Source organism: Callorhinchus milii, unplaced genomic scaffold (genome assembly GCF_018977255.1).
Source record: "Callorhinchus milii isolate IMCB2004 unplaced genomic scaffold, IMCB_Cmil_1.0 Scaffold7, whole genome shotgun sequence".
NCBI lineage: Eukaryota > Metazoa > Chordata > Chondrichthyes > Chimaeriformes > Callorhinchidae > Callorhinchus > Callorhinchus milii.
The window spans coordinates 8,831,911-8,849,030 of NW_024704748.1; the positions used below are offsets into that span (position 1 = coordinate 8,831,911).

The 17,120-nt window shown below is 45.8% G+C and overlaps 2 protein-coding genes across 5 annotated transcripts in view; one reads left to right on the forward strand and one right to left on the reverse strand.

Moving 5' to 3' along the window:
* The window catches only part of LOC103182301 (glutamate dehydrogenase, mitochondrial), a 35,918-nt gene extending 23,338 nt beyond the window's left edge, over nucleotides 1-12,580 (reverse strand). Inside the window, exons 1-3 of the mRNA XM_007899268.2 lie at nucleotides 11,997-12,580; nucleotides 2,314-2,394; nucleotides 317-372 (exon numbers count right to left, since the gene is read on the reverse strand). Coding sequence (XP_007897459.2) covers nucleotides 317-372; nucleotides 2,314-2,394; nucleotides 11,997-12,447 — 588 coding nt within the window. The 5' untranslated portion in view covers nucleotides 12,448-12,580. The remainder of the gene's footprint in view (nucleotides 1-316; nucleotides 373-2,313; nucleotides 2,395-11,996) is intronic.
* The window catches only part of shld2 (shieldin complex subunit 2), a 45,401-nt gene continuing 40,145 nt past the window's right edge, over nucleotides 11,865-17,120 (forward strand). For 2 of the 4 annotated variants that reach the window (XM_007899280.1, XM_042336857.1), the window contains exon 1: nucleotides 16,212-16,243. The gene's annotated coding sequence lies outside the window, so the exon portion shown is untranslated. Of the gene's footprint in view, nucleotides 11,916-12,284; nucleotides 12,442-16,211; nucleotides 16,244-17,120 lie in introns of those variants that run through there. The other 2 variants (XM_007899291.2, XM_042336856.1) reach the window with 2 other exon arrangements.

Here is a 17,120-nt window from a genome sequence, read left to right on the forward strand (position 1 = left end):
CACCATTTATATAGTGCCGTTCACATCGGAAGGACATCTCAAAACGCTTCACACTATAGAGCTCAGTTTTATTTTTACACTGACATCTATTTCCCATCACTGTTAAGGCACGCATTCAGCAACATATGGATCTATCACACACCAATTACTGAAAATAGCAATGAGTTTATATGGCTAGTTTCATTCAGCAGCATATAATACCTTGTCTGGGTGCAAATTAGTCAGACCATGTTTACTACACATGAGCCAGGCTGGGCTGACCCAGACATAAGAGCAATAAATATTAAACGTAAAAGAAGAATGGGGGTGCACTTACTGTGTATTTCTTTGGGTTAATCTTCACTCCAGCTTTGGCACCTCCAAACGGCACATCTAGAAAACAGATCAGGCCATAAGAAATTAGGTAAGTGATGTCATCCTTTGGGTGAAAGGGCTCAAGACGACCTTCAGGTTAAGAGTTTAGCTTGGTTTTTTTCCTGCCACGCTCCTCCGCTCCCCCCATCCCAGATTATTTGTACAAACAACAACAAATTGCATTTAAACAGCGTTCTTCACGTTGGGAAGACATCCCAAGGCGCTGGACAGTCAAGGATATGCACCCGAGCTGGGGGTTGGGATCAGGAGAGGTGAAGGGCAGGTAGGTTGGGGGTAGGAGGGTAACCGAAAGTGAAGGTCTTGAGATGGAGGCAAGGGAGGGGGCGAGGCGAAGAGACTGTGGGATGGAGTTCTATAGGCAGTATTCAAAGCCCTATGTAATAGAGATAAGCACAATCTAAGTCAGGCACCAAAATGCTCTCTTCTCTTCCCCCCCTCCAATAATGGATCATCCGGTAACCCAACCACGAGCCATTTTCACGATGACTGGAAGACATATGAGCCAATAGATAAAACCAGAATGATGTGTTTAATAATTCTTTGTATTGATTTTTCAAATATCTGGCTTGCTTTTGAAACAAGCTAGATTAGTTCTGCGTGAGTGATTCTGCTGCGAGGACAAACCAAGGGAAGAGGGGACATCTTGAGGTCCTCAAAGGGAAAAAGTTTATAAGCGGCAACACTTAGACCAACAAACTAGGTGCTAAGTGACTGGACTGTGGCCAGTGTGGCGATTGCCTAGCAGAATGCTAAAAATGCTCTTGTCCTCTCTCTCTATTTAAAGTACAGGGTATTCACTCCTCACTCCTCACTCCTGTTACCACCCACCTATCCCCCTTGTTTTTCTTTACAATTAATTATTTTTACTATCTGTTGCAGGTGAGTCGAGTGCAACAATGTCTGATTCCACTAACTTCCTCCTCACTCCATTCATGTTACGGAAGATGTCACATTGGGGTGGTCCAAACATGGCGATGGATCATTTTCTGTCAAGACTCTGGACGTCTAAGTACAGTTAGATACTTGTACTGAATATAATTAAGTACTCCTAAATACAATTACCATCTTTCTTCAATTGTTGGTCAATCACTATAGAAAAAAAACATGGGGGCAACAGGACTTTGTGAACACACTGTACTTAATGCATGCTTACAGCACAGCCACTACCAACCACCATTACTCAAAACTACCCTCTCCCCGTTGAGAAGTTGTGAAAGCTCAGAAGATGGGACAAGCTGCAGCGTCTTACCAAGCTTTTCAAGTTCTGTACCTCTTTTCAGGAACTTCTGTAAAATTTACAGACAGCAATACGCTGGAGGTCACATTGTACCTGATTCGATCAGGCCAACACTCCATTAAATTGTCTACATTTTTAAATAAACTTTCTTACAGTTGAAAACAACTTGAAGCTTAAAACCATTAGATACATAATTACTTCTATTTGATAAGAGTAAATAAGGAGAAACTGTTTCGACTGGCGGGTGGGTCGGTTACCAGAGGAGACAGATTTAAGATTGGAAAAGAACCAAAGGGGAGATAAGGAGAATTTCTTTTAACACAGTCAGTAGTTGTGATCTGGATGGTGGAAGCAGATTCAGTAATAACATTCAAAAGGGAATTGGATATTTACTTGAAAAGAAAAAACTGCAGGGCTATGGGGAAAGAGGTGGGGGGAGTGGGACTAGTTGGCGGCTCTTTCAAAGAGCTGGCACATGCACGGTGAGCCAAATGGTCTCCTTTTGTCCTGTAGGATTCTATGATTCATTTAAGTGTGGAAACCATTATGTTTTCCTAAAGTGGAGGAGGCAGAGTTTAAAACGTATTTTGCTGCCTAGAATTACAAAGGACATGTTTGTAGTGAAATGCGGGTGGGGGAAGAGGAGGAAAGGGAGGAGCATATCCGAAATTGAGGATCAGAAAGTTGAGATCAGCACTTACCAACCACAGCACACTTGTAAGTCATCAGAGAAGCCAGAGCTTTAATTTCATCTACGGAGACATCCATGCTGTAGCGGATCCCTGTAATAAGAGAGAGAGGCTGCCAATTACTAAACTGTTATCACAAAGCACTTAGGAAGTTGCAAAACAAAGAGTGATTCAAGCACAACACCTCACAAGGAGGCCCACATTGCGCTGTTAAAGCCATACATACCTTTTACAGCAGACACACAGTTTTTTTGCTCGCCCTTCTCTACTAAAAGTCTGAATAATTAAATACTTCGAGGGGGATGGTAAGGAATCCTTAGGATAGAAATTAACAGGAACTGCTACAATAGGCCAGTGCATTCCACAAGCTCTGCAGTACAGCACCCAGGGAACATGTAACCTCATGCACGTTAGTGCAAGGATAGCATTGTATTTTGCACACACACTCATTACAATGATCCTTGTTAAGCTACACAGTACTGCAGACTTTAAGATTCTTGCCCTGATTTCCAAATGTCTCCAGTCTTGCCTCCCCCTATGTATGTAATCCCCTGCTCCCCATGAAGCTAACATGATCTCTCAGCTCTCCTGATTGTCTTCCAACAAGTAACATGTATATGGCGCATTCGCATAGCATAATAACATCTCCCTCCCCACTCCTTCCAATAATAATAATAATCCTTGCATTTTATATAGCCCCTTATTACGTCGCATCAAAGACCTTCACGGGGCATACTGCAAAGCGCATAACAAAGTCCCATAAACAGCCATGGAATGAATGAACAATTGTATTTGGGATTTTGTTGGCCAGGCAACCGGGAGAGAGAATCTCCCTTCTCTTTTCAAATAGCGCCATGGGATCTTTAACATCCACCTGAACAGTCAAACGTGACCTTAGTTTAACGTCTCATCCGAAGGACAGCACCTCCGACAATGCAATACACCTCTAGCACTATACTGGCGTGTCATCTTAGACTATGTGATTCCAACCCACAACCTTCTGACTAATAGGCAGGAGTGTTACCACTGTGCCAGGCTGCCACACAAACCATTTGCCCCCGGAAAGCGTTCCGCCAATCGATTAACAACTAGGTCCTACTCACTGCTAGGTAAACAGAGGCATTTCGAATAAGGAAAGCCACTATAGGTGTAGGAACCACCAAAGCAGAGAGGAAATGTAGCAGCATGTACTCTTTAAGAGGTTTTTAAAAATTGAGATAAATGGCTCGTGGTCATTTTGACTACAATGGGCTATCTTTTGATAACTGAATTGCCTGCGTCAAAGTTGCTGTTGCTAAAAGCTGTTGGTAAAATCTGGTACTAGCAGGTTGGATCAGGCTAGGTAAAAACACTTGGCAAGTGTAACGAAACTATCACAATGTGACTAATAAATAGCCTAATCAATGCTGCACTCTGCACTTGCATGTTAAAAGCTTCCAGTACAGGAACCGTTCAGCAAAGTATATTTGCAGGTAGTGTGTAGAATATTTGCGAGGACATTGTACTGAGGGCAATACTTACATTTCCATTCTCTTATTGGTTATACAGTAAAACTCGCACAATTCGGATCTGTATAAATCATAATCACCCAATTCATACATCTGTCCAAGTCCTATTCAAGAGTTTATATTCAATGCAAGTTTGACATAATTTATACTTTGCATAAGTCATTAAATGTACAACCTCAACTAATACAATTTATACGTGAGGTTTACTGTATTCACAGAGGGCTGGATACAGGCTGCCCCTCCAGGCCTGAGGAATATGAAACTTGAAAGGGATTCATTATCTCCAACAAGATTACATTTGTATTGCGCCTTTCACATTGAGAGGAAGTCACAAGACGCTGGACAGAGTACAGCATTTCAGACCCAAGCTGCGGTCGGGGGGGGGGGGTTGGAAGGGGGGTGGCTGATGGCACGGTCAAAGAGAAGGGTCTTGAGGCGGGACTTGAAGGAGGCTAAGGAGGGGGCGAGGCGGAGTGACTGAGGGATGGAATTCCAGAGGTTGGGGACAGAGTGGCTGAAGGCTCTCCCGCCAATGGTGGGGCGGGTGGGTCGGGGGATGTGGAGCAGACCAGAGCCGGCTGAGTGGAGGGAACGGGCGGTTTGGTAGGGGGTTAGGAGGTCACAGAGGTAGGGTGGGGCGAGGCCATGGTGGGCTTTGTAGGTGAGGACCAGGATCTTGAACTGGATCCTCTGAAGGCTAGGGAGCCAATGGAGTCGGGCGAGAATGGGGTCATGGAGTTTGGTGCGGAAGAGGACACAGGTTGCAGAGTTCTGGATTATCTGCAACCTGTGGAGGGAGGAGTTGGGAAGGCCGACAAGCAGGACGTTTGCATAGTCGAGTCTGGAGGTGATGAAGGCATGAACAAGAACTTCAGCGGTCTGAGGGGAGGGGTAGTGGCTATAATAAACAGTGAGCAGGAATCACTCAGCAATTACTAATTCTGCTGCATATAACAATGTGCTTCAGCCTGGTGCAGTGGTAGCTTTCTCACTCTTGAATCAGAAGGTTGGAAGTTCAAGCCAAGATTCAAGATTTGAACTCAGATAAGCTGACAATCCAATGCAGCACCTTGGGATGGGGGGTTGCATTGGATATTAAACCAAGGTCCCGTCTGCCTGTTCAGGTGGACATTAAAGATCCCATGGTACTATTTGAAAAGGAAAGGGAGTTTCTGTCTTCCGGTTTCCTAGCCAACAATCCTCCAGATAAAATTGGTCACTCACTACATGGCTGTTTGTGGAACACTACTGCGTGCAAATTAGCAATCGCATTCGTCCACAAATACACAGTCACTCTTGTGAAACAGTTTGGGATGTCCTCTCAACACGAAAGGTGCTATACCAACTGCAAGGCTTATTATTATTATGAATATAGACACAATCTGGAGACAAAGGGAAAACATTGATGGTCAATTAGCATCTGAACAAGAACTTCCAGTACTTCCTGAGCTTCTTTGTTTACCTACTGTGATGAAAAGGTACCATATCTAAGTATGTGACTACAATGCGTCAATTCCTATAGGTGACAATAATTATCCTTAGATTTGATTTAATGCCTTATCACATTGTTGAGATGTCTCAAAGATCTTCACAATATAAAGTGAATTAACCGTATTTTGTGGGTGAAACACGGCAGCCAATTGCGCACAGCAGTGTCCCACAAAATCATGGATTGAGTGACCAAATATTTTTTTAAAGGTATTATTACACCCCGGAAAGTGACCCACCAATTGACTAACAACCGGGTTCCTACTTACTGCTAGGTAAACAGGAGTGTGGAGTAAGGAAACATGTCTAAGGTTTCACCCTCCCCGGGAATCAAATTGGCGTCCTCTTGCTTGTAAGGTGAGCTGGCTAACCATTACTCTACAGGACTCGACGTGAATAGTTTCCAGCTCAACATTCACCTCTAGCTGACTTTGCCAACGTTCCCTCACAGTATCCTGAATACTGTGAGTGGGTGGGTTTGGGCCTTTGCTGGGAGTGGGAGCAGTTTTCCAAGACTAATAAGATCAAGGTTGTACAGCTGTTTAATGAGACCACTTCCTGTTCAACAACAACAACAAAATTACATTTGTACAGTGCCTTTCACGTCAGGAGTACGTCCCAAGGCGCTGGACAGTCAGTTTCAGTCCCAAGCTGGGGATCAGGTTCGGAGAGGGTAGGACGGCAGGGGGGGAAGCAGGGTGATCGAAAGCACGTTCGCAGAGGAGCGTCTTGAGATGGGTCTTGAAGGAAGCAAGGGAGCGGGCGGAGGGACTGCAGGATGGAGTTCCAGAGGGTGGGGACACAGTGGCAGAAGGCCCTCCCACCAATTGTGGTGCAAGCGAGGCGGGGGACATGAAGCAGGCTGGAGTCTGCTTAGTGAAGGGAGAGGGCAAGATGGTAAGGAGTTAGGAGGTCGCAGAGATAGGTGGGAGCAAGACCATGGAGGGCTTTGAAGGAGAGGACCAGGATCTTGAACTGTATCCTCTGTGTGATGGGACACCAGTGGAGTCGAGCGAGGATGGGGGTGATAAGAGTCACGGAGCCTGGTGCGGAAAAGGACACAGGCTGCAGAGTTCCAGATGATCTATAGCCTAGAGGGAGAATTTGGGGAGGACGACAAGCAAAGAGTTTGCATAATCAAGCCTCAATGTAATGGAAGTGTGTATGAGGGTTTTGGCGGCCAGTGGCGGAGCCAAGCGATGTTGTGGAGGTGGGGGAAGGCACAGCAGGTCATGACACGAGTGTGGGGTAGAGTGGATAGTTGAGGGTCAAACAAGACGCCAAGGTTCCAGACTGACTTCGTAAGGTGGAGTGTGCATCCACGGATGGTGATGCTGTTAGTACCTGAGGTGTGGAGGCGCTGACGGGAACCAATCAGGAGAGCCTCAGTCTTGTTGATGTTCAATTGAAGAAAATTAGCTCTCATCCAGGACTTGATGTCTGACAGACATTCTGTCAGGACAGAGGTGGTCCTGGAGTCAAGGGTGAAGGCAGAGAGGTACAGTTGAGTGTCATCTGCATACATGTGGAAGTTGACCCCATGTCTGCGGGTGATGTCACCACGAGGGAGCATATAGATATTGAAGAGGAGGGGACCAAGGACAGAGCCCTGAGGAACACCGCACGAGACAGTGCGGAGTCTAGAGGAGAAACCGTTCGTGGAGATGGAAGTGGAGGCAGTGAGAGGTACAATCTGAACCAGTCAAGGACAGAGCCGTGAAGGTTGAGGTGAGAGGAGAGGCGGTGGATGAGGATAGAGTGGTCGACGGTGTCGAAGGTAGCACAGAGGTCAGGGAGGACCAGGAGCCCTGGTCACAGATGGACAGAATATCATTTTCACTTTGACCAAGGTTGTTTCTGTGCAGTGGGCGGCACGGAAACCTGATTGGCGGGGTTCATGAAGGGAGTGGCGGGAGAGGAAGGAGCGAAGCTGGAAAGTAACAACTCATTCCAGGACCTTGGAGAGAAAAGAGAGGATGGAGATGGGGAGGTAGTTTGAGAGTAGAGGGAAGGTTTTTTAAGGATAGGAGTGATGATGGCTGTTTTTAATGGGTTGGTAACAGTACCAGTGGACAGGGAGAGATTTACGATGTCTGTGAGTAGAGGGGCAAGGAGGTGGAGCTGGGAGGTAAGGAGAGGGGTAGGGATGGCGTCAAGGTGGTCGGTTTCATGCGGGCTATAGTGGTGGTGAGAAAGGAGTGGTCCGAGCCTTAGCTAGTAATGGACTGACAACTGGGGCTTGCTAGTTTCTGCAGTTCATGTGTCACTATTTGCGTAGATGTGAATAACCGTAGCCAGAGTTCAACATCACGTTCTGCCTATTCTCAGGTCAGCACATGTATTGCAAACACTCTGTTAACCAATAACTATCTGAACAGATTAGCAGACACAACCTAGATCTGCTGGAGCAATTCTGAACTCCTGGCAATATTAAACTTGCTTCCGCAGCACAAACAATATCTACAGGGTGTCCACAAAGTCCAGGTACCAGCCCTCAGTTTTCTTTTTCTTCTTCTTTCAATTAATTTTTACTTTCTGTTGCAGATGAGTCGAGTACAACAATGATAACTTATATATAACAATACTGATAACTTCCTTGTCATTCCATTCATGTTTCCAAAGATATCGCACCGAGCATGGCAAGGGATCATTATCTACGATGAAAATGATGGCGCTCACTCACACCTCTGCACTTCTAAATACACATAAACACTTGGACTGACTACAATTAAGCACTTCTAAATAATTATCACCATTCTTCCACTTGTTTTAGTTGTTGTTCAGTGAACTATAGAAAAGAAAATGGGGTTGAACAGGTCTTTGTGAAAATTCTGTAAACATATTGCTTATAAAGTTCAACAAAACTTTCAGTGCATGTTTATTGGAGAATGTTTCCTACTTGGGGAAGGGGAGAATAGGAACTATAGCAGTTAGAATCCATATTGCCTTCAGGAATCTGGTCTGCGTGTTGTTAATGGTGGTCAGTTCTGGGAGAAGCTACAGGAGATTAAATTTGCATAGACTTTGGAAGGAAGGTTTCATGGGGCTAACTGCATTTCCTTGGCTCAGCCTTCATGTGGTCTACCATTTAAAAAAAACAATTTGAACTATTTTTTGAGCAATTTGTCTTTAGACTGGACCCATCCACCGCATACACCAGTGACAGCTCAGCTCCTCTTCAGTTTCCGAGTACCCTGTGAAGCTCCAGAGAGGGAAACTTGTGACTTGCAGGATTACAGTGATATGCTACACTTTTTCCCAGCTGTTACATACACAGTTCTTTCCAACCAAGAGTGCAGTCATCCAGACCTTTGCCATCAGCAATACAGCTTGTGCCACGATAATACTGCGCACTTTCTTAAGGTGCTGTGGATACAGAACTGAATGAAACTGACAGTAATTATCACATGCCAACTTGAAAACGGTGTTCAATTTAGCACTGCTATGTTATCTACTGGTTACTGGTGGGAAAGCCTTGTTCCTCTTTCAAAGTCTGCAGGACAAGCTCTTTTACACTTTCAGCTTGTTGCCACACTGAATTTGTTCCTGGAGGGTGGAGAACGAGTAAGGAAGTGAAGAGCGTGCATTTTAAATGCTAGAAATCACACTTTATGAAGATTTTAGTGTTTCACGGTGTTTCTGTAGCTCAGCTCTCTCCCAGGCTCAAATGCAATAGGCAGACTGCAGCCATTGCTTTCAACTGCAGAGCTCCAAACTCAACAAAGACAAGATGTTACACTCAGAACATTTTTGTAGCATGAATGTTTTTAAAAAAAATCAAGGCTGAGTCATTCTCCACAGAGAAGTAAACAGATCTGCTTTGGCACTACTCCCCAAATCTGACTTGATATTGATTTACTTTGGCACAGCAAGTCATTACATTGATGTATTAACCCATTAACACAAATGAGTCAGAATAGAATCTATTCCGTGGGGAAATGTAGCAGCTAATCCGCAATAGCGAGGTCCAACACACACTGATGTGTGGAGTGAAGAAGAGGAAATCTAAAATCTAAATAAGTTTGTGTTAATGAGTGTGCAGCTTTCTGTAGCATCAGTGCCAGATACATCATGCTGCTAACTGCACACCTGTAGAATTAAGTTGCCATGTTGCCTTGCTGCATCCCGTCAGCATGGCAACCACTATATCCGTTTCTGCACATTCATTCTGAAAACGTCACTCCCTTTATACATCTTACTTTCCGTGTCATCGGTTTCTATTTCCTCTCACTCTGTCCCCGTAGCTCAGGATAAGTACCATGGTTCCTCTCGCTTTTTAACCCATCTGTACTGTATTAGTTCTTACTCTGAGATAAATAGACAATGTTTTGTTTAGTATGATATTGCTGTGCCAACACAACATCATACTGCCAATGTGTGTAGACTTTCGGCCTTTCAATCTGGGCTAGATTTGAACTGCAGAGAAAATCGGGCAGTGTGCTGAACTCAATGCACCACTGTCAATTTATTAACTATTAAAGAAATATTAGTAATAATATTTAATGCACTGATACACTTCAATTCCTGCGTCTATTTGACCCAACACTACATTTCACATAGGGTAGCGTCCCAGAGCGCTTGACAGTGGAGGAGCACGATGCCAAGCCGGGGGGAGGGGACCGAAGGCACGGTCGAAGAATAAATTCAAATTAATTGGCTGCTTATTTATTGTTATAGGATGTAGTTGGGGCAGATTGTCTGCCATGTTTGCTCATCTAATCAATTATATTTTGCAAAGGTTGAAAGACACTGTATAACAGTTATTATTGTACAAGAAAGAGAGAGAGAGATGCACTCTCAGCTGATTTATTTGGGGGCATGGAATCTGGTTCATTTTGTTAAATGCTGTATTCCTCCATCTGACATGACGCCATTAGCCCAAATCTTTTCCCATTGACATCAGCACTCATCCGTGTTTTAGACTCCCAGTTTTTGCTAGTTGACAAGTACCAATGAGTCTCACATGTCAATAAGAGAAACAATTTTTGTGAAGGATCTGTTCTCCATTTGAAAATAGTCTAACTGGGCATTGCCTCTTCAGACTGTGTGACACATTCAATTTAGTGCTAGTGTGGGAGAACATTTATTAAACTTTCATGAGGCCTTTTCGGAGTATCTTATGTGAAATAGTCTCCTAAGTTGCCAGTATATTTTATTGGCACACTAATATTTCTCCTACTACCATTATTGTACCGGTTATACTATAATAGAGAAATGCTGTTCCACTCTGAATTCACTGCAGTTTGCCTAAAAATATGCAGCCACTACACTTGACAATTATTACCTGTGAGGTACTTTGGGAAATTTTATGATAGGTGGTAATGTCAAAAGTAAGGCTTTAATATTAAAGACTAGATTCTCAAAGTGATTTGATCACAATTTTAATCATTTGATATGAATATCTTGGCTGTCAAATAAAAAAATGCTTCCCACAGACAAGTTAAGAGCAAAACAGATTAAAAATGTAGTCTGACAATTGCACTCAGAATAATCCCGTCTCCGGATTGAAAGGACAACGCCACATCATCTGTACTCAAAAATTATACCATCATTATTTTCTATAGAATATCTGCATATATGTTCCTGCACTACATACATCGTCTCTTCAATCCTCATTCCTGCTCTGCCTGTATCTTATTGCTAATATTTCCATACCAGGAAAATACTTTAGACTCTCTGCCAAGCTTTTGTGTCAAGGGCCAAAATGCCAATCAATCTCGTACCTCCTCACCCAGCTCTATTTCAATCGTGCCATTTGTGGAAGCTGTTAAATGGAGACCAAGCACTTCCCTCAGGAAGGCGGGGAAAATGAATAAGAATAAGATATATTAAATAGAGGCCAGTGTTCTATTAAATTAGAACTTTCACTTTCTTTATGGCGATTGGGAGAATGCAGCCTTCTGATAACATTTGAAAGGTTCTACTGGCAAGAAACAGAGGTGGCCCAAAATTGAATTCGAACTCGCTCAACATCCCATATCTGGGCAGCGTGTGAATGGAGGTCAAGAAACATTGGGATGTCAAACATTGGGAACATTCTATCAAATGGAAGAGGATCACAAGCAGCCCATGGGTTATACAATAAGAAACAGTCGGTTTATAGAATTGGATCACAAGCTAAATTGTCACGATGGCTATGTAAAGACATATTCTTGAATTAAGCAATTCGTTTGCATGATATATATTCTTGCAACAAACACAAGAGGGTGGGGCAGAGAATTGCTGTTCCTGTAAGACACCTGCAGAGTGGGTACTAAGCCTATGTAACACTACATCCAGCAGTCCCTTTGGGAGGACAATCGGGGCAGGTATTGCTGCAGCAAACCTTTCAAATAATATGGATCGGTTTATTGCAGCAGTTGTCCATGAGGCTTAGAAGATGGGGGGGCGGGGGGTGTTGTTGTTGTTTCAGCAGCTCGATCAGAGAGGGCATTAAATAAAACCGGTGCCTCCTTCACGGGAAGGGTCATGACAGGTATTATTACTTCACGCACAAAATACAGCCAATTCACTTTACGCTGCTGCTGGATAAGTAGGGACAGGGACTGCAGAGGTACCCCTGGAGGAGGAGGAGGAGGAGGAGAAATATGATCGGGTCGTGTGCTGCAAAAGGGACAGGTAACTGGACTGCAGCCGCCGCAGCCGCCGCCGCCACCACACCCGCCCACTCACCCACCCACCCACACAGCCTTTGCTCACCTCCTTTGCACGGTGTCCTGTGCTGACTGTGCTGAGCTCTGTAGGCCTCGATCACCTCCCACTCGCCGTTGTCCCTCTTGATGGGGAAGGACAGGGCCAGGACGTGATTGCAGGGTTTGATGATCTTCAGGATACCCCGCACCCGGTTCCTCTTCTGCTCGTCCGTCTCCCGGGTCTTCAGGTCCTCCACCAGCTTGTCCTCCACGATCATGGCGCCGCGGTCGAAGAAGCCCTCCACCATTTTGAAGAAGTTGGGGTCGTCGTCCTCGGCGGCGGCGGCGGCGGCGGCGGAGGGATCGCTGCAGTAACGCCTGCACTGGAGCAGGGCGGCCCCGCTGCACAGGCGCTGCAGCCCGCTCTCAGCGGCAGCGCTGGGCGAAGCGGCGGCGGCGGCGGCGGAGGAGGAGGAGGCGACCCCCCGGGCCAGGAGCTCACCGAAATACCGGTACATGGTGACAGGCTGACCGGCGGGGATGTGAGGGAGGGAGAGAGGGAGGGAGGGAGCTCAGCTGAACGGCGACTGTCTCCGCACCCAGTGACAGCACAGCCCAGAGCCGGTCTCTCTCGCCGCCCCCCGCCACCCCCCGCCGTTCCTATGACCGACGACGACGACGAGGAGGAGGAGACGGGGTGGGGAAGAAAATAAGCAAACACACCCCCTTCCCCCCCCCCCCCGCCCATCCCGCCCATCACCCTCCCCGAAATACGTCTCTGCGCATGCGCCCAGCCGTGCCAGCCCACACTGAGCATGCGTGTGGGGAAAGGATGGCGGGGGTGGGGGGGGCACCCGGGACAGCGCGGCCGCTGCTCGTTTGGGTTCGAATGACCAACGGTAGCGCTCGCCTCTTGAGTCCAGAAGCGTGTGGGCTCAAGGCCCACGTCACAGGACTCGGAATCACACCGTCTTACGTTGGCCCTCCCAATACAGCGCTGAGCCGCGTGGCGTGGCGTGGCCGGAGGCGCCGTCCTTCGGCTGAGACGTTAAACCCGGGTCCCGTCTGCCGGTTCGGGTGGATAATAATAATAATAATAATCCTTGCATTTGATATAGCGCTTTTCACGTCGGGAGGACGTCCCAAAGCGCTTCACAGAACACACTGTAAAGTGAATTGACTGCATATTTGTGGGCGAACGCGGCAGCCAATGGCGCACAGCAATGACCCACAAACTGTCGTAGATTGAAAATGACCCAATTTTTTATTATTGTTTTTGGTTTTGGAGGGATTATTATTAGGCGTGTGGAGTAAGGAAACTTGCCCAAGGTTTCGCCCTGACCTGCCTGGAAATGAACTCATTCCGGATGTTGTCGATCCGGCGGCACCGTTCGAAAAGTTTGGTCCTGGTCAGCGTTTCCCCCCCCCCCACCAAAATAAAACAAAAACAGAAGTCGCTGGGAACACTCAAGCAGGTCGGGCAGCATCTATAGAGAAAGGAAAGGGAGTCAACGTTTCGGGTCCATCCACGCCCCTTCGTCAGAAATTCCCAAAATAAAAATTGGTCACTTCTCTCATGGCTGTTTGTGACATTGCTGTGCATAATTATGCTGCTCTGTTTGCCTGCATATACTTTGGGCTAGAAACGCATTTCCGGCAATCCTGACAGTATGTGTGAGGAGGTGGGGGTTGTTTACGGGGCATGAGGACATGTTTAGTTTCCATAAAAAGCGAGTGTGACTTCCGAAGGCTTCTTTATAATATAATAATAATCCTTGCATTTGATATATCGCTTTTCACGTCTTCTCGATGTCTCAAAGCGCTTCACAGAATAGACTGTAAAGTGAATTGACTATATTTGAGTGCTTTTTGGCTTCACATGTTGGAAGAAAGTCAGTGGAGTTATCTTATGCACACTGGCGTTGGTTTACCTGAACTTCTGCTGAAAGAAAGAGAGAATCCGTGCCCAGATAACTGGGGGACAGGGTGGCTAAAAATTAAAGTAAGTTGCAGCCCAAAGTCAACCAAATACCCGAAAGTATCCCAATAATGTGAATTGCCTGCTATGGGTAGCGGTGAGGTCAATTTAGCTGAGTCATTTTGCAAGTTTGCAAGAGAAGGTGGGGGTGGGGTGGGGGAGAGGAAGAAACTTTTGCAGGTATAGACAGTTTTATTTACCAACTCAGGCACCCGCCCAAAGCTATTTTTCTCACGCACAATACGCACAAACACCCGCCCAACCAACCAACCAACCGGCCCAACCCACATTGGAGAGGCGGGTGGCGATCAGCTGACGGCAAAGCGGCCAATCGTATCGCGCGGTTCACACAGCTCCCCGCCCCCCTCTCGCCAGCGCTTCGAGAATCTTCGGCAGCTCCGGATCCCCCCCCCTCACCCCTCCCCCACTACTCTCTCTCTCTCCCCCCCATCACTTCCTCCACACCCACCATCAAAAGGGCTCCGTTCCAACTTTAAAATGATATGTCTGACTCGTGACAAATCCACCGGACACACCCATTGACGCCCCCCCCCCCCCCCCCCGAGCGTTCGGTTTCATCGCCATTTGAGATGATAACATTTTTTCCGTTCGGGTCTTTTCCCAAAGCCATCGCCATCTTGAAGTTGTCAGTGGCAAAAGAGGTAGGGGAGGCTGCGGGCTTTCTGTAACTGTTCTCTTTTTCCTCTCCCCAACTCCCCCCCCCCCCCCCCCCCAAAAAAAAACCCACACACACACACATACACAAATTTAATCAGCTGTTTCTATTTTATGTCCAGCCTGATAGGGTTAAGCCATTTAAAATATATTCTGAATGACAACACTGTAAACACGAGGTTGTTGCTACACCCAACTGTGTATTGGAGTATAATAAATAAAATTGTAATCCTTGCGTGTGGTATATGCCCACGTCATGAAGACTGCTCAGAGTGCTTCACAGGATATGCTGTAAAGTGGACTGTATTTTGAGGGAGAAACATGGCAGGCAATTTGCACACAGCAATGACCCAGAAACGGAGAGAGGACAGGTTTGCAGGGCTATGGGGGGGGGAGAGCGAGATTGATTTGGATCGCTCTTTTCAAAGAGCCGGCACAGGCACGATGGGCCGAATGGCCTCCTTCTGTGCTGTATAATTCTATGGTTCTAAACAGCCATGGTGAGTGACCAATTTTATTTGGGGGGTTGTTGGCCAGGACTCCGGGAAAAACTCCCTTCTCTTTTCAAATAGCTCTATGGGATCTTTAACGTCTACCTAACAGGCAGATGGGACCTTGGTTTAACGTCTCATCTGAAGGACACCTCTGACATTGCATGTTAGACCTGATGTGAGGCTTAAACCCACAACCTTCTGATTCAGATTTGAGAGTGCTATCAGGCTGACTCACATTGAACTAATAGTCAACTGATGCAAGGGTTGCCAACCCTCCAGGGTTGTCCTGGAGTGTCCAGGAATCAAAGATTAATCTCCTGGACACTGCTGCGATCTACCCAGGAGAACAAGCATAGGGATTTCTCAAAATGAATATTGAATAGTGAATCAGATTCATCCTGTTATCAGCTTCTGGTTTGTTTCATACACACATGGAGAATCCCCAATCTAATCGATATTTGAAATGTCAAGGCGTGCTTGCCCTCAACCATCTTGTTGGTCTTCTGATGCTGCACTGCTTCACAATGACTGTTTAGTAGGCAAATGCAGCAGCCAATTTATACGCAGGAATGTCTGACAAACAACCATGAAGTGAATGACCAATTGCTTAGCGTGGGGCAGCACACTGGGAAAAACTCTTCTCTTTCAAAGAGGTATCCTGTATATATTCTGTGAAGCGGTTTATAATATCCTTGCACTTAATATAGCACCTTATCATGTCTTCGAGATGTCTCAGAGTGCTTCACAGAATATACTGTAAAGTGGAATGACTGTGTGTGTTTTGTAGGTGAAACGCAGCAGACAATTTCACACAGTAGTGTCCCACAAACCGTTGTGGATTGAGGGATTACTGCGCCCGGCGAGCGATCCGACAATCGACTAACAACCAGGTTTCTATTCACAGATGTGTGCAGTAAGGGAACATGCCTAAGGTTCGAGACATTCTGATGTGAAAGGAGCCATATCAAATTATTATTATTATTTCAAACAGCACCATGGAATCTTTATCATCACCCGAGCAAGCAAACGGGACCTTGGTTTAACGTCTCATTCGAAGGTCGCTATCTCAAGTGTAACACACCTCCAACATTGCAACAGAGTGTCAGCCTCGACTCTGAATTCCAAGGCCCAATGTGAGGCTTGAACCCACAACCTTCTGACTCAGAGGTGAGAGTGCTACCAAGTGAGTCAGGCTGACGCACAAATGACCCACTAGCCTGGTAATGTGATAAAATGCTATTATAAGATGTCCTGTAAGCAGAAATATTAAAGTTATAGGTAAAGGTGCATTGTTACATTTGCCTCGGGTTTTTAGATGAGGTTCTGAAAAATGCTCATATTTAAAAGATTTTCGGTGGCAAAATTTTCCTTTCTCTTTGGTGTCTCTTGCTCATCCTACATATCCCTGATTGAGATCAGCTGATCAAGCACAGTCCAGAGATTGAAGATGGGATTTTCCTGGTTTTATTTTCACTCCAATTGAGCTTGCAGTGGAGTCTTCAAATGCACTGTAACAGTGGGGGAGTAGAATATTATGAAGTACTGTATATGAAACTGGATGTACTCATGGATGTACTCATGAATATTTTAAGATCGTGAGCTGGCCTTTGGGAAGACGAGACTGTTGTGACATCAGCACTGGGTCACATATAGATTCTGTGAACTGTTTTGCTTTCTCACTGTCAAAAGGCCACCTGACATTAATTGCACCAGTTAAATCTATGGAAAGCAAAGCTGTAACAGCAATCATTTGTTGGCACGAGCAAGAGGCCAGCATTCTCATTCACGCAGAATCTAAACTGGCAACAGATTCAAAGTCTAGAGTCCAAGTCAGTTTCACTGTGTGATTGGACATCCAAATCTAAACCAGTCAATCAAATGCTTAGATTCTGACACACCTCCACTCAGGGTGAACTGTTGAATGCAGTAACACAGTATTTTTGACACGCTTTATGAAAGTTATGTTCTTGTGTTGCAAACTTTTGATGTAATTCACATTGGCCATAGCTCTTCTATAGTAGAAAAATACTACCTATTTTCTCCC